This window comes from Esox lucius, chromosome 15 (assembly GCF_011004845.1).
Source record: "Esox lucius isolate fEsoLuc1 chromosome 15, fEsoLuc1.pri, whole genome shotgun sequence".
In the NCBI taxonomy this organism is placed as follows: domain Eukaryota; kingdom Metazoa; phylum Chordata; class Actinopteri; order Esociformes; family Esocidae; genus Esox; species Esox lucius.
In genome coordinates this window covers 11861224-11882744 of record NC_047583.1, presented here as the reverse complement: position 1 = coordinate 11882744, position 21521 = coordinate 11861224, and the positions used below count along the sequence as shown (strand labels likewise).

The 21521-nt window shown below is 42.3% G+C and overlaps 3 protein-coding genes across 6 annotated transcripts; 1 reads left to right on the top strand and 2 right to left on the bottom strand.

The window, feature by feature from the left end:
- Positions 1-1245: 1245 nt before the first annotated feature.
- Positions 1246-9063, bottom strand: tdh2 (L-threonine dehydrogenase 2). 2 transcript variants are annotated; one of them, XM_010879232.5, is made up of 9 exons: positions 8336-9063; positions 7793-8000; positions 7247-7289; positions 6977-7047; positions 4797-4946; positions 4487-4659; positions 4103-4193; positions 3725-3994; positions 1246-2081 (listed from the first exon to the last, which is right to left on the bottom strand). In XM_010879232.5, exons 2-9 carry the CDS (start codon positions 7983-7985, stop codon positions 1936-1938), a joined length of 1137 nt encoding a protein of 378 aa, XP_010877534.1. In that variant the 5' UTR covers positions 7986-8000; positions 8336-9063; the 3' UTR covers positions 1246-1935. The 2 variants fall into 2 exon arrangements, with proteins under 2 accessions (XP_010877534.1, XP_019909569.1); XM_020054010.3 differs by having other exon boundaries at positions 7793-9063.
- Positions 9064-9155: 92 nt separating this feature from the next.
- On the bottom strand, positions 9156-16084 carry zgc:154055 (uncharacterized protein LOC556036 homolog). 3 transcript variants are annotated; one of them, XM_010879228.4, is made up of 11 exons: positions 15621-16084; positions 15206-15262; positions 14564-14672; positions 14120-14245; positions 12518-12691; positions 12185-12402; positions 11829-11990; positions 11498-11639; positions 11123-11343; positions 10506-10657; positions 9156-10131 (listed from the first exon to the last, which is right to left on the bottom strand). In XM_010879228.4, the coding sequence occupies exons 1-11, from the start codon at positions 15803-15805 to the stop codon at positions 10010-10012; spliced, it is 1668 nt and encodes a 555-aa protein (XP_010877530.1). In that variant the 5' UTR covers positions 15806-16084; the 3' UTR covers positions 9156-10009. The 3 variants fall into 3 exon arrangements, with proteins under 3 accessions (XP_010877530.1, XP_010877531.1, XP_010877532.1); XM_010879229.4 differs by lacking the exon at positions 15206-15262; XM_010879230.3 differs by lacking the exon at positions 9156-10131 and having other exon boundaries at positions 10572-10657; positions 11079-11343.
- A 972-nt stretch (positions 16085-17056) lies between these two features.
- fam167b (family with sequence similarity 167 member B) lies at positions 17057-21234 on the top strand. The gene is made up of 2 exons (XM_010879227.4): positions 17057-17537; positions 18134-21234. The coding sequence occupies exons 1-2, from the start codon at positions 17169-17171 to the stop codon at positions 18395-18397; spliced, it is 633 nt and encodes a 210-aa protein (XP_010877529.1). The 5' UTR covers positions 17057-17168; the 3' UTR covers positions 18398-21234.
- Positions 21235-21521: the final 287 nt, after the last annotated feature.

Here is a 21521-nt window from a genome sequence, read left to right as displayed (position 1 = left end):
ATAGGTTATTTCCATGTGGGATTAAATCTTACTTGTGAAAAGTAATCCACCGAGCCCTGCTTTTGATGGTCCGCCGATTTGAGCAGGAGTATGCTGCACAGTGCTATGGCATCGTTGCTTCTGCTGCTACGCAACTAGGAGTACGACCGGTCCAAGATGGCGGCCGTATTTCGCGCCCAGCCGCCAAAGCGGGGTCTACTCTTTATTATGTCTATGGTTATATATGTTCAGTGCCGGCTCTAACATTTTGGGGGTCCTAAGCTAGGCCCCCTAGCAGATGGGGCCCTAAGCGTCCGATTATGTTGCTTATGCCTGAAGCTGGTCCTGTATGTTCTAGCTAGGGCTCAGTACATCTATGCATTGGGGTACTTCACATAATCTCCTGCACTATGCAAACGAAACGGTGGAAGACCACTCTTTTTTGGACTTGCTGGTTATTAGTATATTTTAGCACAGAACACCACGGCATGATCAGTGTTGGTGTTTAAAAAATGACTTTTGTTTTAAGAGTTTCTATTTTGATCTACTATTGGTAGTGTTTTATACTATTGCCATTTTGTTAGAGAGGCAGTATCTACATTAATGTTTTGACAGCTATGAATGCTAGCCCTTGTGGTGTTTTATAAACTAAGTGTCACGTTCTGTCACGGCAGCCAGCCATGCCAGTGAATCCAATGTCCTCTCTCCCTCACTTCATCATAGACACCTGTTTTCCTTCATCCCGGACCCTATTAAAGTCCCTGCTTCCCCATTGTATCCTGTCGGTTTTTGTATTGGTTTTATCCTATGTAAACGTAAATGTTTTGGTCTGTTTTTGTTCCTGTCAGTTATATTTCATGTATTAAATGTCCTCTGTTCTCCCTGCGCTTGTGTCCTCCCTCTCCATCCATCAACGTTACACAAAGTTGATAGATCTGGATTTCAAAGTGTTATTCAAATTCACACTTTCTAGTATGTTGAGGTGGATTTTTATGATCCAAATGTATCATTTCTAAGATTAGTAACTTGTATATTAAGCAGTAAAGCTATGGTAAAATTCCTCTTTGAAGCTATTTCAACTCCTTGCCCTGATGATATGTCTGGTTGGTTTGTAAAACCCTTTTCTAATTTACATTGGCCCACTACATATGTGAAAGATTATTGGTGACCCCTCCCACCCATCCCAGAATGAAAAAGTATCAGATCACATAGTAGCAAATAACAAAACAACAAATGAGCTAATTAAGAGATTTATTAAGTTTATTTTCAAAAGTACACTGCAATTTTTAAAAATAACTAACAAATTAAACACTGCTTGAAAATGTACTGAAGTTGTTTTGTAAAGGGAGGTCTTGTGTAAACGTTGTGAAATGTATTATTTCTTATTGTACCCGATAGGTGTACCTAAATCTCTTCTTGCTCCTGTATCGTTTCACTGTGTCCTCTATACTACACTGACAATGCAGTAGGCCAAGAGGGAAATGAAATCCAACCCCTCGAGATTCTGTAAACTGAAGGCGGGAGAATATCTAACTATATGTAAACTAATATTTAAAAAGCTTATTCCCTCCAGCAATTTGAATCTCATGCTAACCCTGTAATGATAATTAAATTCTCCCTATCACAATTAAAACAACAGAAACTGAGGAAAGTCACAACAGTTGACAATATGGTTTCCTCAAAAAAGTAAGGCTGCTCAGAGTGTGTGTGCTTGTTGCCATTCACTTAGTATGTGTGTGTGTGTGTGTACGCACATGTGCGTGTTTGTCAGTCAGTTTATTTCGAGTGTTTCTGGTTGGAGATTCCCGGCTTGAAAACAGTCCCTGGTTTATTGGTAAAACATTCTTTAACTGACAGAAGAGTCTGTTAAAGAAAGTCTGTTGTGATTGGCAGATCCAGGCTGAAGCAGACTTATGAAATATGGAGTGGTAGAACAGTCTCTGTGGGTGGGGCCTGCTAGCTGACTGGCAGTCCAGCGTTGGTCCTCTTCTCATAAATGGAGCTCAGCATGTCAGAAACAAGCTCTTCGAGCCCGAAAGTAGACTTCCAGCCCCAGTCTCTGCGTGCATTGGAGTCATCAAACCTCACCGGCCAGCTGTCCGCTGCACACCAGGGGGGCAATAGCAGTCAAGAGTGGTTTTACAAATCCCAACTTAAGAAGACTTACTAATGACGTAATTAATGACTGGTAACCATGTCAAGCAAACCCATAGCCTATAATACTGTTTTAAGAGTTAAAGCATGTGGAAAAGGCTAAAATGTAAGAATTTTATTACAATACATACACTCACCTAAAGGATTATTAGGAACACCATACTAATACTGTGTTTGACCCCCTTTTGCCTTCAGAATTGCCTTAATTCTACGTGGCATTGATTCAACAAGGTGCTGAAAGCATTCTTTAGAACTGTTGGCCCATATTGATAGGATAGCATCTTGCAGTTGATGGAGATTTGTGGGATGCACATCCAGGGCATGAAGCTCCCGTTCCACCACATCCCAAACATGTTCTATTAGGTTGAGATCTGGTGACTGTGGGGGCCATTTCAGTACGGTGAACTCATTGTCATGTTCAAGAAACCAATTTGAAATGATTCGAGCTTTGTGACATGGTGCATTATCCTGCTGGAAGTAGCCATCAGAGGATGGGTACATGATGGTCATAAAGGGATGGACATGGTCAGAAACAATGCTCAGGTAGGCTGTGGCATTTAAACGATGCCCAATTGGCACTAAGGGGCCTAAAGTGTGCCAAGAAAACATCCCCCACACCATTACACCACCACCACCAGCCTGCACAGTGGTAACAAGGCATGATGGATCCATGTTCTCATTCTGTTTACGCCAAATTCTGACTCTACCATCTGAATGTCTCAACAGAAATCGAGACTCCTCAGACCAGGCAACATTCTTCCAGTCTTCAACTGTCCAATTTTGGTGAGCTCGTGCAAATTGTATCCTCTTTTTCCTATTTGTAGTGGAGATGAGTGGTACCCGGTGGGGTGTTCTGCTGTTGTAGCCCATCCGCCTCAAGGTTGTGCGTGTTGTGGCTTCACAAATGCTTTGCTGCATACTTCGGTTGTAACGAGTGGTTATTTCAGTCAAAGTTGCTCTTCTATCAGTTTGAATCAGTCGGCCCATTCTCCTCTGACCTCTAGCATCAACAAGGCATTTTCGCCCACAGGACTGCCGCATACTGGATGTTTTTCCCTTTTCACACCATTCTTTGTAAACCCTAGAAATGGTTGTGCGTGAAAATCCCAGTAACTGAGCAGATTGTGAAATACTCAGACCGGCCCGTCTGGCACCAACAACCATGCCACGCTCTAAATTGCTTAAATCACCTTTCTTTCCCATTCTGACATTCAGTTTGGAGTTCAGGAGATTGTCTTTACCAGGACCACACCCCTAAATGCATTGAAGCAACTGCCATGTGATTGGTTGATTAGATAATTGCATTAATTAAAAATGTAACAGGTGTTCCTAATAATCCTTTAGGTGAGTGTATATCATTAAATGATCCACTTTATACTTTTGAAGGAGAGCAGTAAAAAGTGTTGTGAAGTCATAGCTGTGTGATCTCATATTACACAACTATCGGCCAATCAGCATTCAGTACTCGAAACACCCAGTTTATAATGTTTTTATGTCACAAGACAACTCATCACAACCCTCACTACAGACAAGAGTCTTTGGAAATGGAAAAGAGTCAGACACACACCCATACAGTGAAAAATGAACATACCAATGGTCTGGCGGACAGGGTCAGGGTTATAGGTGACCTTGAGGTGGGGCAGGTGTTTTCGAATTTCTGTGGCCACTTCTTCAGGGGTGAAGCTCATAGCGGCAATGTTGTACGTGCGCAGTGACAGCTGGCATTCCGGGGCCTGCATGAACTCTACGGTTGCACGATGGCAGTCACCGATGTGCATCATGGGCAGACGAGTGTCAGGGCGCAAGTAGCACTCGTGGTGACCCGTGCTGAGGGCGTCATGAAAAATCTTGACCGCATAGTCTTTGGAAATGGAGAGCAAAAATGTACAGCGCATGCATTCCAACACACGTATTTAACTAGTGATAGCATCAATTCTTTTCTAAATTATGAAATTACAAATGGGATCACCTGTTGTTCCTCCCCCGGGCTGCGTGTTAGCTGAGATGACACCGGGATAGCGTAGACAGCGGAAATCCAGTCCATACTTGTGATGAAGATACTAACGGATGGAGCGATAAATGGGGAGAAGACATAAGACTTTCCTCTCGTTGTGTTGGTGAGTGTGACAATGACATGGTCCAGTTATGATTGCGTTTAGGACCATTTGAAGATAAATAAGAGCACAGCTATGAGGCAACCGGCTGCAACAGGGTTTTGAGTTTGGTCAGCACAAATTGTGTGGGGCAAACCCACAATAGTATTGCAGGTGGTTGCCTTAAAATTGTCAATTACATTTCTTTTTTTTTTTTACAGTGCCTGTTTGTATGTATGTGTGAACATAATAAGTCACACCTCCCCCATCAGTTCACCGTGCACTTTGGACACCCCATAAATGGTGCGAGGCCTCTGGACACACAGGTCGGGTGCGGGATCACGGGGAGAAGTAGGGCCAAAGGCACCGATGGTGCTGGGGACAAACAGACGTAAGCAGCTTTCCAGAGCCAGGTCCAGCACATTATGAAGTCCTTAGAAGAACAGCAGGGAGAGTGAGAGGTTTTAGACAATGACAAACAAAAAGGGCAAGAGCCTGGGATGCTTAGGTAACAAGTGATCTGACCTGTAATATTGATCTGTGATATTGATCAAGTGATCAGTAGCTAACCTGTGATATTGATCTTGCGTGCCAGGGCCACATTGGCCTCTCCAACAACACTGAGTAGGGCACTGTAATGTACCAGCCAAGTGATGCGGTTATTCACCACTAGTTCTCTAAGGTTCTTGTAGTCCAACACATCAGCATACACAAATGGGCCTTAAGAGGATGATAGAGAGACAAGAGGCTTAATAAGACTTTTTGATCAGTAAATGGCCTGAGCTATCACACTTCTTAAAGATTTTAAAGTTGCTGACTGATGGCAAGTATACTTCATATAAAGTTTCACAATTTGCCAACAAAAATGTATGTTTGCACCTAACTAATGCTTTAGATTTACACAATGCAATTGCTAGTTGGACACAGTATACAGTGGCTTTGGAAAGTATTCTGACTCCTTCACTTTCTCCACATGCTGTCATGTTATTGACTTACTAATTTATTAAATACACATCAATCTACACACAAGGCAAAAACATGACCAAAACATTTTACTTTGTTCCAATTTATTTAAAATAAAAATCTGAATTATCTCATGTTCATAAGTATTCAGACCCTTTATTAAATACTTTGTAGATGTCTTTGGTCTGAGGTTGTTCTACAGTTCTGGCCTAAGACAACACCATGGTGCCCCTGAACGCAATTCTCCCTTCAGGTCCCAATGACCCGAATTTGAACCACCTGTGTTTGTTCTGTGTTCCCTATTTAATTCAGGTCTTTGTCTCATGTCCTCTGTGAGGTATTGTTTGTTTTAAGTGTAACTATACAAAGACTGAGGTATTCCTGTCATAGAGGGTTTGAAAATCTTCCTAGTGTCCTGACCAGTGCCTGCCTTTTCTGAGTGCCGTTTTCTGGATTATCCCTGTGGTACTTCTGCTCCTGTCTATTCCTGTGTACTGACCTTCATGCCTTCCTACAACTACCTGCCAGCCTACTACTTGTTTTTTTGTGTTGGATTTCTGATAAAACATACTGCGCACTACACTTGGATCCAACCACCTCTGTCTCTGAGTGCATTCAAAATCTTTGGCAGCAATCATAGCTTTGAGTCTTCTTGAGTATACCTCTACGAGCTTTGCACACCTGGATTTGCATCCACTGTCAGGATGGCATTAACCAGGCATTACCTTGTTTTCGCCAGACATGGCTCTTGACATTGATACCATTTTGGTATCATCCGACTAGAGCATATTTTTCTTCATGCTCTTAGCGTCCTTTAAGTGCCATTTGGCAAACTCCAGGTGGCATGTCAAATGATTTTTACTCAGGTGTGGCTTACATTAACAACTCAACCATAAAGGCCTGATTGATGTTACTGCAGAGGTGGTCCTTCTGGCAGGTTCTCCCAAATCTGCAGACAAACTCTGAATCTCTGTTAGTGACCATTGGGTTCTTGGTCACATTCTTGACCACGGTCCTTCTTGCCTGGTTCCTTAATTTTACCATCTCAAGGATGATCAAAGGACACAGGGTCCATCTGAGCTCAATTTGTAGTGTCAATGCAAAGGGCCAGAATCCTTATCTACATTATTTTTGTATTTAAAAATGAAAAAATGATTGGCTGGAATTTAGAAAAACTAGTTTTTGCTTGGTCATTATGGAGTATTGTAGTAGACTGATAGCAAAAACATTTTAAATGAAATTATAAACAAAGTCTATAACAACAAAATGTGAAGAACATGAAGGTGACTGAATAGTTTTCAAAGCCACTGTATAGTGTGTAATTTCCCTTTTATGATTGTTTCTAGCAGAAGTGCAGAAGGGTAATCTTCTGTTACCAACATACATATTTGAATGTATTAGTTAATGATATTCCCACAGACTCTTGATGTGTGTTAGTTTAAATGCATTATGATCTTAATTCAGCTGTCATACACAAACGCAAAACCAAATATAAGCTTGTTTTGCACCAATTGTAAATATAAACAAATGCTATAAAGCCTCAAAACATGCCCAAAACTAGTAATTACATCCATTACTCCGTCCATTAAATTGACAGTGGTTTCTTTTGTCCCAGACCCATCTCTTAGCCTTTTCCCACAGCACTTGCAGGGTTTTGTCATTGTTTCAACTGCGGATTTCCCCTTTAAGGTTGAGTCATGTTTCATATTCTGCAAATAAGTTGAAAATCTGTTGAATATTCAGATGAGATAGAGACAATTTCCAACAATAGAAGAAGTAAAACTTACCATTTCTGTACACCTCTGGTGGAGGCTTCTTAATATCTGACAGGATGACGTTTTCTGTTCCATACAGTTTCCTGCACAATTGATAATCAATTAATAAATGGCATTACGTTTCATGTGATTACTGAAACTTACTGGATTTAAAGTGTGGAGCCCTACACAAGAAGGCAAACTACAGCAGATTCCAAAATGAATTCTACCATCTTGGGAAAATTCAGTATATGGAATAAATCAGAATTAATGTAGCTCTATGGATTTGGCGTTTTATCGTACCTGAGTATTTCTGCAAGCCCCACACCTAACTGACCAAGTCCACCTTAACCATGAACAGAAAATTTATACAATGCAGAATTAATCAAACAACGCAATCTTAATTGTCATTTGCATTCGAAATAAATATCAAAACAGAGAATAGCCTACTGTAAATATCAGGGCGACATTTTCAAATGTAATATTTAAAAAAACGCTGCTGGATGTTTTTTTTATATTCTGCTACAACCAGCCTGTGAACTTTTTTGTTTTCACTAAAGCTTTATGCACAGACAAAACCCGGCCTCAATCTATTATTCTGCCTGCGCGGTCACTCGCGGGGTATTTTTTTGTACCTAGCAGAGTCTTCTCACAGCCTATTGTAGTGAGGGAAAATAGGATTACCAGTTACTGAGCAGTGAAAACAACTCGAAATGACAAAAACGAGAATGTATCATGCCAACGCTGAAATCATTACAACATAGGCTATTTCATGAAAAATACCCATCGAATATATTTTATGTTCTATCAAGTGTAATTTGCTATTTCAGATAATGAAAATGTTTTAACCTGTGATGAGAATACGTGGGTTATCCTCTGTAGGTAGGTCAACGGAATCCCGACTGTTCCACCTGCTGATCAGTCGGGGCGACCAACTAATGCCACGGAATTGCGAACAACGCGACGGGCTGCGACAGCCATGGCACAACGAGCCGAATATAGTTGCTGCAGAGGGAACACAGACCCGCATACCCGAGAGCATGTCGAGCTGCCGCCCCTGTGGAAAAGTTGCTGTTAGCGTATCCAATTCATCCGGCAAATCAGTTCTGTTCAGTCGGTAATTACACCATTTTGTTCATAATGACACAACAGAGACATACTAACATGACCTAGGTAATTGATTCGATCTCATCGATTATTAATTAATTGAAAAAATACAGTGAGATCAGTTGACTATGATAGCTATAGATTAGTTGGTCCTACGTAGCCTAACATTTTTTGTTCAGGCCTACTTTCAAACTCAAACATTAAACAGTTCGCAGGCCTATCGACTAAAACACCACGCGTCATCTTTCAGAAACATAATGAATAGGCTAGAAAACAGCATTTCACCTGTGTGCTGACAAAAACCTGGAATCAGTCTCTGTTGATCATGTCAACCACTTGATGCCCAAAGTGAATACTTTAAAGATCGCACAATCACATCCCACACTAGGTTACAAAACTAACGTATGTAAATTGCGCTGCAGTAACTGTTTTCATGGAACTCCAAGAATAAAAAGATTACCCCCCACCCTCATTGGTCACTGTCACCGATTAAGCGCACCGAGCATCCATTGGGTAAGTGAAGGGCAGAAGAATGTCATGCCGGGATACGTGGTTTTTCTTGTTGTGATGTCAGAGAGCGAGAGGGCGTAACTCTGGGATAAAGGACTACATTATCCAGCCAGCAAAGCTATGGTCCTACATCTGGGCAAACATGCTGACTAGGTTTTCACATAGCATTTGTTTCGTGTTTAAATGTTGAGCTGGCTTGGCTTGAACGAAACTTTAGAACAGTTGATTTCTTCAGAGGAGATCACATATTTGACAACAATAATTGTAACCATAACACTTGAAAATATCATACTACTATAAGATGTCACATCATGTGGTATACAGTTTAAGACAATGTACGTTGGGTCTAAAAGCAATAAAATCATGTGTTTAATATTTGCATACTCACTACTTCCTTTATACCTTTCAAATTATAAATAAGAAAAAATTGCAGATCAATGACTATATACAGATTTGCAGGAAAATATGGATTTGCAGGAAAAACTGCATAAAAAGTACAAAAAATACTTCTGTTTTCATGGCAAAATTATAATAATACTTTTGAACTTGTATAGCGCTTTTCTAAGTACTCAAAGCACTGCACGGAGTGAGCAAACAGGGTAGAATCACTTTAATAGGTACAAATAAAAGGTGAAATAGGTGGCTAATAACTAGGGAATCATGAGATGGAGGGAAGGCAAAAGAAGGGAAGGAGGTTAACTGCCGAATGCAAATTTGAAGAGGTGGCTTTTGAAGGCCTGTTTGAAGGATGTTTGCCTGATGGATGTGGCTGGGGAGGGTGTTCCAGAGTTGGGGTGCAGCAGCTGAAAAGGCCCTGCCGCCCCAGGTCCGGAACTTGGTCCTGGTGGTTTTAAGAATGGTTGTGTCCGCAGACCAGAGGCATCGGGTAGGGGTCTGGTGGATGAGGAAGTTGCAGAAGTAGGAAGGGGCCAGGTTATTTATGACTTTGTAGGTGGTGAGTAGTATTTAGAAATGAATCCTATATTTGACCCAGAGCCAGTGGAGGTTGTGGAGAACAGGGGCGATGTGATCTCGGTAACGGGTGGAGGTGAGCATGCGGGCAGCAGAGTACTGGACGTATTGAAGTTTATTGAGGATTTTGTTGGGTGAACCGTAGAAGATACTATTGCAGTAGTCTGGAAGTTCTGAGGGCATGGATGAGTCTTTCAGCAGCGGTTGAACACAGAGAGGGCCGAATGCGGGCAGTGTTCTTGAGGTGGAAGAAGGATGTTTTAGTAACTTGGTTGATGTGAGGTAGGGATGAGAGGGTGGGGTCAAGGATGACTCCAAGGTTGCGGTATGAGGTTCTGTATTTAAGTAATATTCTTTGTGATGGATGAAACCCCATGTATTCTATGTCTAGAGGAGCATAATTTCCTGGCATTAAACGCTTTTTCCCCAGTGTCTCTGCTCCATCAGTCCCATCTGTCAATGTATTTTGGATGCTCGTCATCCATCAGTGTTTTCAACCTTCTCATTGAGTGGCCGATGGCACTGACTGACCAGGTTCTGTATCACCTTCTGAGCCTCCACTAGATGCAGTGCATCATCCGTCCATTGCAGGAACAGACCTGGGACATAGGTAAGAGACATGCTGGTTCTGAATCATGCCGAATTCCATTGCTTATTACAAATGAACAAAAAAAGATTTTTACTATTAGATATAAACTTGCGTATGGATCAGCTCTCAGCAAAATGTGACCAACAGAACAAACAGGCATGTGGTGGAGGGTTCTTGAAATGTAACACACAATAAAAAATACAAAAGATAGGTAATTCAAATCATTTTGGCTAATGCACATCTACACAGACCTCCAAGGGAGGAATAACTACTCTTAACTACGACCATTGATTCACTCATCCGACATTCAGCACATGTCAAAGGGCCACTGTATCGGAGAGAAGGCACAGGTCCACCTGTAGTACTAAGGACACTTTAAGTTACCTTTCCAGAGCTGCAGGGACGGAGGTTGGATGGAGGGCCAGATGGCCAGCTCAGTGCGCTCATACAGGGGGTTAGAGTAATGCTGCCTCTCATTGGCTCTCAGTAGGGACTGGAACAGACAGTGAGTTCTCTCCTTCACCCCAGTAACACACCTGACAAGAGATGCAGCCAGATGAAGAACAAGCGGGAATGTAAAGAAAGATGGATGGATGGCGATTTGGATTGAATGTGGATGCACTGAACTGTTAGGTAATGACTAAATATCATGTCAGCCCGGTTAATGACTGTGGATATGAGGCCTGTCTGGACAATGACTGTGGATATGAGGCCTGTCTGGACAATGACTGAGGATATGAGGCCTGTCTGGACAATGACTGTGGATATGAGGCCTGTCTGGACAATGACTGTGGATATGAGGCCTGTCTGGACAATGACTGAGGATATGAGGCCTGTCTGGACAATGACTGTGGATATGAGGCCTGTCTGGACAATGACTGTGGATATGAGACCTGTCTGGACAATGACTGAGGATATGAGGCGTGTCTGGATAATGACTGTGGATATGAGGCCTACCTGTAAAATGCATTCATCCTGGTGTGTGGGATCAAACGTCTCACCTCTCCTGGTCACTGTTGCAGAGGAAGGTGCCATAGTCTGAGGCATAAACCTCCTTGGCTAGCCGCAACAGCAGAGGCTCAGAGAAGCCCATTGCCAGGGGGAACTGTCGGGCCAGCTGCCACACGCAGTCCAGCAGCAGCACAAACACCGGAGCCTCATGCCTCAGACGGACATGTGAGTAGGCGGAGTGGGCACAGCGCTGTTGGAAAGGGTGACCCGCCTGGGCATACACAGATAAAAACACGCATTCACTACATCTAGTTTAACTACCTAGCTGTCAACTGTACGCAGGGTTACACTGGCAGCTCTCTGTCCAAAACACATGAGGGTCGAAAAATCGCATAGGAAGTGCGTGACTATTTTAGGGGTCTCACCTGTACCCACTCCCTCTCCAGCAGTCCCAAGAAGCCGGCCAATGTCCGGGAGTCAGGGTCCAGGATAAGCTGAGCCAGAGAGCTTACCAGAAGACTGGTGTCTGTGCCCTCTGAGCCATGGACTAGAACAGAGTGGCCATCCCTGGGCCCAAACAAAACCCCATAGGTGGTCACATAGAACAATGTGGCACTCAGACACAGAACAGGAAACAATAAAGCGATACAAAACAGCCTGTGGTGGGTTTAACCCTGTTACATGACGACGGATATAACGTGATAGCATGAAATGGAACATAAAAACCATACGGTCATCATGAGCATTGCGATCTACCTCTCCACGCACTCCGCCACTAGGCCTGCAGTGGAAAGGGCTGTCTGGACGTGAGAGAGCCACTTGGAGTTTTCCAGCTTGCTGAGCCAGCGGTCCACACTGTGAGACTGATCCCCACAGGCCTCCACCAGCTTTATCAGACTCTCCTGGAGCACCTTCCCCCTGGACACATGCGTACACGTTACTATTAGGTTCAACAGGCGTAGAGGTGTTCAGCCAAACAAATGTGGTATTGCTGTGCATGACAACAAAACATGGTTTGGCTAAAGCAGATACAGTCTCTAGCAGCTGTGTTAGACAGAGTAACAAACAAATGAAAGAAGTCCTACACAACAGACCAACACACACACACACACTTTTCCAGTTGGCGATGCAGTCTTTTCCAGCCTCTGTAGCAAGATTTGGACTCAAACCCGCCCCCTGTCATCCTGGCCTGCTGAGCCTGTTGGCTGGAGCGGGTGTCAATGATATAACCCAGCTCAGAGCCGTCAATCACTGCCTGGAGGAGGAGCTCATCCTCTCTACAGCGCTTCCTATTGGCACCCGACAGGGGCTGACTGCTGCGCATAATGACCTGGAAATCACAACGTCGCTGTTTAACACAGCGGGCAACTTCAATGACATTATAACAACATGACAATATATCACGTGCGTGACTGCCCGTGCGTGGGCATGCGTAGGTGTCTCACCGTGCCGGTTTCCCTGTGGTAATAACAGAGGACAGGGAAGCGCCCCCCTTGTCTGAACCTGGCCGCCTTTACGAGTGTCTCATCGTCTATGGAGTGAGGGACAATGACGGCAGGAGGGTAGGACGGAGACACAGAGTAGTCCCTGTTCACCTGACTCACTCTCCACCCGTCGTGCTACACAGACCAGGAGGACAAACACAACATGGGGTAATACATGTTCAAAAGACCCTCCACACTGTAAAACACAAGGCAGCGAAGCCATTTAATACCAAACCTTTTTGAAGGCCATATATCCAGTGAACCTTTGAACCCTTTCTGTTTTCATACAGTGTATTGCAATGATGATGTTCTTTTCTACACAAAATACCATATGCAGTTATTGCCTGACAATCTTCCTTGATGTTTTTTTCAAACTTCCCAAAACCTTTTTTCAGATGTTTACTATAAATCAGCCAGTGACTAATTGTGTAGATCCTCCTCTAAGAAAATCAATAGTCCAAACCATGTCTCCACCATAATCAGTTCGAATGTTATTGGAGTTTGTTGAACTCTAGAACGGCCCAATCTAAGGTGACTAAATGAATGGAGGCCAGAGAAAAGATGTTGTATCCCGAAAGCCGACTGTATGAAATCATCTAGCGCCTATTTCATGTTTTATTAAATGAACTAGAAACATGGTATCTATCATTCCAGAAATGCTTACTGGCTGTTTATCTTACCACAATGCAATAGAAATATAACATTAAATATAACATTTTATAAGCGCATAACACTAATAGATAGTGATGTGAATAAAGACAGGGTGCAAAAAAAAGCATAACATTTAATTTTTTTACTCCTCTTAATTCTCACAAGGCCATACCTCCAAATCTCGTTATGCCTCGTTATGAAGTGTGGCAGGGTCAAAAAGGTTAACTCATATTTAACAAATAAGTTGACAAAGAACACATTCTGATTTACAGCAACGACCTAGAAGCAATTACGGTGAAATGCCTTGATGAAGGCCATATTTTTCATATTGCAGCCATTCCCACACACACCAGCAGTCGGTTTGGTGTAGAAATGAGAATGCATGAGCGGAAAGTAATACATTGTGATGGTATTTTTGATGTGGCTTCCACTAAAACTGGGGCACTTGTTAGGTAAACAGCATTATTATTTTGCCAAAAACCTGGTTGCCTCCGACAGGAGGCTGAAACATATCCCCAAGTGGATGTCACTACAAGTCAACGACCTGAGCACACATGAAGATCCAAAACCCCTTTTAATAGCACAGAGGTTTCAAACCCAGAGACGTAACAAGGAATAGGAATAGTAAAGTGTCCATCTTTTTTTTCCAAATCAAACAATCAAGTTTCTAGGCTAGTTTTTTAGTCAAAGCAGTATGAGCTGGTCTGAATTTCCTTACAATGAGTATTGAGCGTGTTGGTCCAACTCTAAGCCCCTCTATGGAACCCTGAAGCAAGCTTCTGATTCACAACATGTCATGTGATGGTCTGGATTATAGTCTGTGATGATTGTGATCATCATCTCGGATTTTTGCATTTGAGGTTATATGTGTATGTGTGTGTGTGTGTGTGTGTTACATGCTCCTCCACTTACTATCTCTTTCATTTGAGCGTAATGCTGTTCAGTGGACGAGAGACCCCACTGGTCCTGCAGACTGAGAAAGGGTGGTCTGTAGAAGAATGGGTACATCTCTGACACAGTTTCCAGAGAAGAGAGAGACTGCAGAGAGAGGGACAGAGGAGTGGTTAGTGCGAAAGGGAGTGGGATAGTCAGACAAAAAAGTGCCATAGACTGAACTAATACAGGCAACAGAGAAAGAAATATTCAAATGAAAGTAATGACAGTGATATAGTGGAGAAAGCATGATCATTGATTACCATTCATTATAATACATTTTCACATCATTTTAGTTTATGACTAAAGGTTACTGACTAAAGCACAACCTTTGATGTTTTAAATCCTATATAACAGTGATACTACATTTTACATGTTGTCCATGAGCAGCCTGCATGTGTTCATAGCACCCTGTGTCTGTACCTCAATAGAGCTGGCAATGTTCAGGCACTCCTCCATGCCTGGAATGTCCAACTGAAGAACACACAGGTCTTTACACTTGAGGGTGATTGTTCCAGAGGACACAGATGGCCTTTAAATGAAACACCGAAATTATTACAGTGGCCCAGGCCTCACCACGATTACAGCCCCCCCCCCCCCCCCCCCCCCGACACACACACACACACACAATTCCATGAACTGGGCTGCAGTTCAAAGCGTGGTTTCCCCTCAAAACATTGCACACTAACAAGCAAAGCAGCAAGGTCATCCCAGACAGCTGGTGGTGGGGGAGAATTCTCTCAGTGGCAGCACACAAGTCACACATTTCCCTTCCATATCATCACCCCTCCCATTGTGCTGTGTGAACCAGATTTACAACAGCAGCACACGAAAGTTGACATTCCTGCCCTTAATAATTTGCAGCTCACTGCAAAAACACTACCAAAACACACATACAGTGGAAAAGGTTCCTAAAAGAGAAGGCATGTGAGATGGAGGGAGCAAATCCTGCAAGTGACAGAGTCATCATAATCCCCTGTTGCTTTCACGCAGCGCTGCGGACATGGACAGCATTAAAACTGCGAAATGCACAAACACACACAGACACACACACTTATGTCCAACCTTTGACTCTGGCCTGTACTAGAGAAGAGTCTGGAATAGCCCAACAGGTTTTCCACACTGGGCATATAGGGAGAGAGAAAGTGATGAGGAGGGGGGAGGCTACGAAAATTCATAGGAGACAACCTTATTAACAGCACAAAATCAAGGGAGGCCCTGAGCCAAGCTCAGCTCTGAAGTAAGAAAGAACATCCTAAACATGATAAACTTTATTTCTACAACACTGTATTAGCAATTATACCCCAGTATTTGAAATGTCGGGACTAGGCAATATGGCAGCAGTTCTGTAGGTTGCAAATTCGGCCAGGTCATTATTTTAAATGATAACTGGTTCTCAGCTGTCTTACCTGGATAAATAAAAATGACACAATAACAAAAGGTGATATTTTACTCTCTTCATCTGTTGGCTCCTACTTACCTTTTCTCTATGGCATCGATATTTCTTAGTAGTAACAAGAACGGCCGTGCGCTGTCTCCACCTCTGTTAGAGAAGATGAGGTGGTGGCCGGTGACACATAACGTTCCTTTAGTCGGTTGATAAAACGGCCTTCTTAGAACGACATCTTCAACGTTCGCGGTCTTTATGTGCTCTGAAAACTCCATCGCATCACGGCAAATTGACAGCAAGGGCAGAGAGAAGTCATGGGCGGACGAAAGAATCGTCCTAAAAGTCGTCACAGCCTGTTCTCCACCTCCAGAACTTGTTTTGACTGGTTATCTTAAATTAAGAATCGAAATGAAACCACTTTTAGCCCGGTCGAGCTCACTGATAAGAATCTATTCATATGATTATTTACATTGGTTTTCTATTGTAGGCTGTATGCTATGCTTATCTAAATTGGACTGATTTCCAAGCAACCCCCAAAATGTGAAACCAAACATATTGTGGTTAGAGGAGGAAGTGAGCGTTTCCTGTAACCAGTTGTGAAAACCCGAAGTCAAAAACCTTAAGTGTAATACATTTCTGTATGGCTTAGTGTAGACTAATATAGTGATTGCAGCAGTGTTCATGTTAGTTCTTAATATGCAAATGACGTAAGTTAAAGGTATCGTAAATATTATTTAAACCGAACAATAAAATTAAAGCAACATGCAAACAATTGAAAAGATATGAATGAGATCATATGAGGAATTGAGTGAAATCTAATGCATTCACTGGGCCTATATGAGGATTTCAACACAGAAAAAAAAACTTTGTCATGCATACCAATAGGCTATCGAATTATGTTAAGTCGCTAATTTAAAGCGTTTTTTTTTTAATCGAAAAATGATTGTCTGAAGGTCCAATTGTGCGTCCTGCTGCTGTTTCATCGATCTTCACACTCCATTATTAGGCAAGTCGTGTTGAATTAACTCGATGCGTTTCAGAGCGTACCCACCAGATGGCGGCAGTGCCTAGTATTAGTACTTTTTTTGAGGACTGGGTAAGCTCCGGCTCTGTCAGGAGTATCAAAACATAACAAATGTACATTTGGTATTTTATCCAGAGACCTACCATGTCACATGAACTGTTCATTGCTATATCCAACTAATAATTTGTGCGGATATTCGTTACAAACCCGCAATGTATCAAGAAGTAGGCTAATCTTAACATCACAAGTTTCGGAGATCTATATAATTGATTGTCAAATTTATCCATTTCCCATTTAGTGTTATGGGAAATTATTTGAACACTTTTAAGTCAAATTAATGCATTCAAGTGTTAAACGTTGCATAACGTTTAGTAAGGTCACTGGTAACTCGAATGAAGCTGCTTACATAGCCTACCAGCTACAAATCTTTATCCTCGTTCATAAGGGATATGGGCGGACACTTGTGCCTCTCCGGATCACCCTATAAATGAAGGAACACCAGTGCACTTCCAATCGAGATCTGGCAAGCCTCCTGACAGAACATTTTTCGTATACGTCTCAAGAGACATTTCTTAGTCTGTGAGTAAGTCTTTCAAAAAAAATTGCAGACTGAAATGTCTTTATACGTTGATCAATTTCCATCGTCCAGTAGTGCACTTGGAATGGATTTCAAGGAGCTGGGAGGCGAGGACCACTCCGACGTAGATACAGAGGGGGACACTGAGGATTTGAATAATGTGAAAGCACTTACCGAAAAACTAAAGTTACAAACTCGCAGACCATCTTACTTAGAATGGCAGGAGCGATTGCAGAGCCTACCTTGGAAGGAAAACCCAAATGGTTCAGATAATAAGCCAGAGACTGCAGAAAAATATGTTTTCTTACCTGAAATTATGCGGGATGAGAATTCTGATCTAACCATCCGCAACATCTGTGGTTTCGATACCATTGATGATGCGTTGGATTTTCTTAGAAAGGAGCTGGTGAGTATGTTTTTGAATATAATTTCCGAAAATTCGGACTCGACTTATCTTTACTGATTTGGGTAGCACCATTTCTGTATAATGCCCTAGATATTTAGAATCAGATACAATAAATCACTAGATTAAAGAAGTTAAGACATTATTATTTGGCAAGGATTAAGTGTAGGCTGGTTTGGCAGTTTTGTGCGTCCTCATGACGCAGGTGTGCCAGAGGTCAACGGCTGCCCCAGACACCGTTTTTTTTTAACTGTTATTTTACCAAGTAACTATGCTAAGAACACTTTAATACTTACAGCAACACCCTGAAGGCAATTGGGATAAATTATGGTTAACTGTCTTGCTTCACCTTGTTGGTTTGGGCAATCTTTTGTTTACTGGTGCAAAGCTCTTGACCACATCTGTGGGATACCTACTGTCATGGTTTTGCTTTACCTGAATGTTTGCACAGCTCCTTTTGGCAATATTTGAATGAAAAAAGAAATCCAAATGGTTTTCGACATTGATACTTTTTTCATAACAGTCACACAAAAACAATAATCCGGTCCTACCTTTTAATTGTTCTATTTGATATATTTCTCTTTTCCTTGTCCTTTCAGAGGGAGATGAGGTTCCAGGACAACCGCCTGGCCCGCCAGCTTATCCGTCTTCGTGTTGAGATCCACCGGCTGAAGGTGGAACAGGTGTGTCATCGCCACAAGGAGATGCTGGACGACGCCACATATGAACTGGAGGAGTGCGGAGAGGAGTCTGACCTGCTCTGTGACATCCCCATGAAGGCTGCCTTTGCCCTGTCCACTCCCCTCAAACACCTGGGCCTCACCAAGATGAACATCAACTCCAGACGCTTCTCCCTCTGTTAAAACAGACGCCACCATGCCAGGATGGATTTGCTGTATCTGATTTGCTGTTTCTAATCCATGCAGGTTATTCCATGGCACAAGTTTCTGTTTTGGAATTAGAGGGAAGAAGGATGGCCAGCAGAGCATGCAGACAACATTTGACCAAGCGGGAAAACATGGAAATCATTCCTTTGATCTGTGCCTCCGCCATAATATGAGAGACACACAGGTCTCCATTGTAGAGCCCTGCAGACATTCATAGGAGAGCAGCAACTTTCTTCCTGCCCCCAGGAAAGGTGCTGACTAAAAGATCAGAGTTGATATGACCGGCAAGATTACAATGAGGTGTGAATCTTTGATGAATGGGGCCTGAAGTTGGATCACCATGGTGTCATATCAATTGCACTGTACTCAAAACATTAGTTAACATCACCCTCTAAAAGAATGAAGACAGTCTGCCATGTTGGTAAACATTATAACAAGGGATATCTCTTAAAGAGCCACCCTGGTCACATGATCAGCCGTCGGAAATTTCCACCTTGCTGAAATGTCCCGACCAGCAAACCAAATGTGAAACTCATTTTTGTGAACTGTCTGTTTTTGGAGGAGCAGGCCATTTCAATTAGGTGATTTTATGACCGGAGAACACCTCCAAGAGATGAAGAACATGGGAATTGTCTTTCTTCAAATAAAGAAACAACAGTCAATGGCGCTAACAGTGACGAACAAGAGTCGTGTAATCCCAGCCCAGGAAGAAGGATGGTATGTTCTGTAAGATATCAAACTAGTCACCCCACTAGGCACATGTTCCCAAATCTTCTTGAAAGCCCAGACCCAGGGGAAGGCATCCCCCCCCCCCCCCCCCTCTGCACTGGCTGATTCCCAGACACTAGTCCACAGGAAGCTGGATTTCATGTTCCAACATTCTGTCACCTCTTCTTCAGGGACCAAAAATAAATAACATGGGGTTGTGGCCTCAATAATAGCTCATAATGGGAGGCTATGTGTTATGTACTCAGTGTATTTAATATTCCACTAGATTAGATAGGATGTAGTCACAGTTGAGCCCACTACTACAGGGACGTTTAGATGACATTTATGCGGTTGAAGAGCATTTTCAGGAAGATAGTAGGATGTGAAACATAGATTTTTTGTGGTAATTGAGAGGGAGTTAATGTTTTTGAAGGTTGTTTATCAGTATGGCAAAATGTTTGATGAACCGGGAAACCCCATGAGATTCAAATTGTCTGGAGGACGGGGGAACAACCATCAGCAGGGATTTCCTGGTCTCGCCTCCTTCTAGCAGCTCCTCAGGCAGCTTGGGCACCTGCAGAAGTTACTAAGGTTGTCAGGTGATTTAGTGTGCCGACACACGTGTTCATACCACTGGTTGAAGTAGCAATGTGGAAGGAAACAGACTGGCTTGGCACAGCTTTGTAGCACCAGAACCTTTGGAACCATGCAGTGACACATTTTAATCTGGTTTTGTTGTCATGGGTAAGTATTGGCACATGACATGTGGGCCTACACAATTTCAGGGGCTTGTTTTAGCTCAGCAATGCCGCTTTCACAGCTAACGGCCAAGAATTGCAGAATGCATCTTTAAGTGAGTTATATTCAGAAAGTGTGTTCCACAAAGAAATGAAATTGAAATGCGTATCCATGTAATAGGAGGGTATGAAATGATTGTTATTTTAAATATCATGTTTTTGTGGGCTTAGCAGTGCACAAATTACGTTTTGTAAATATCTCCATGTTTCCGGACCCCTAGTATCTGCTCAAATGTTGTCCAGTGGCTGACTGTACAGTAGTTATGCTATCTTTGCTTTAATACAGTTGTGTATGATGAAACTGGGGGAAGGGAGCAGAAAGGAGGCAAAAAGTGTGTTTAAAACTTTGTTGTAATGTTATTACGTTAGATATACTCTAAGTGCCTTTTTCCATTCCACTCTACTAATGTAGGAATATACTGTGGCCATAATTTATTTTATGATATCTGTTTTCGAGATGCTTGTTTATTTTTTTATGTCATTTACAGACACTGTGGTGTGACCAATTAGGTTGAAGTGCCTTGCTCAAGGTTACAATAATGGACTTTTCACCTTGTCAGCTCAGAGATTGAAACTAGCAACATTATATCTGCTGCCTTATTTATCAACTCAAATGTAACGTCATCTAAACCAGGCTTCCAAGAAGGACCGGCAACAGCATGATGCGAGTCACAAGTAAAAAATGCAACAAACTTTAATTAAAATAATCAAATGTTGTCTGTCGGTCTATTCAATTGAGAACTGGGTAGATGACCTCAGTCATCACCTGATACCTCACTGAGTGCTCAGTCAGCTGTAACCATTGACTTCCTGGAATCCCTTCAGTTCATATCTTTCATTTACATCAGGTGATTTTAACTGTCGTGGTGTAGTCTTGTTAGAATAGCCTTTAAAGTGGTAATCCACCCTGAAACACGAATAATTAAACTATCATTGTCATTTGATAGTCAATTTGGTGAAAGCCTACGTTGTGTCATTGGGTAAGGTAATGTTTTGCCCATTATTTAACTAAGTAATCCAACTGTGAAAACAGGAAATCTATTATTATGTTGACACACTTTCCAGCAATGCTGACGCTCAGTTAAAAATAAACCTAGCCAGCCAGGCTGTCTAAAGAGCATTGGAGTGTAGGGTTTGTAGTTGTCTCAGTTGAGTCTCAATTGCTTTTTTCCCCACAAATTTCACATTACTTGCTAACTTATTATAACTATATTATAACTAATTTCACAATATATTTTGTATCATATATATGCATTATTTAACAATGTATATCTTAGAAATGTGTGGTTTGGGGTGAATTACCCTTTTAAGGGACACATGCATAAATCAATGAATTAATAACCGTGTCAAGTTGTCATCCATTTCCGTACAAATAGGTACACACACAGGATGTGTGAAGTGGACATTCCAGTACCAACACAGATGTTGGAACAGTTTTCATGAATGATGGGATAAGTTGGTCTCAGGTGGTAATTTAAGGCCTGATCCTTAATTGCACAGGTGTCGAACCGGTTCCACAAAGGGCCGAGTGTCTGCAGGTTTTTGGTTTTTCCTATAAATTGGTTCCTAGTTCATACCTACACAACCAGGTGAGG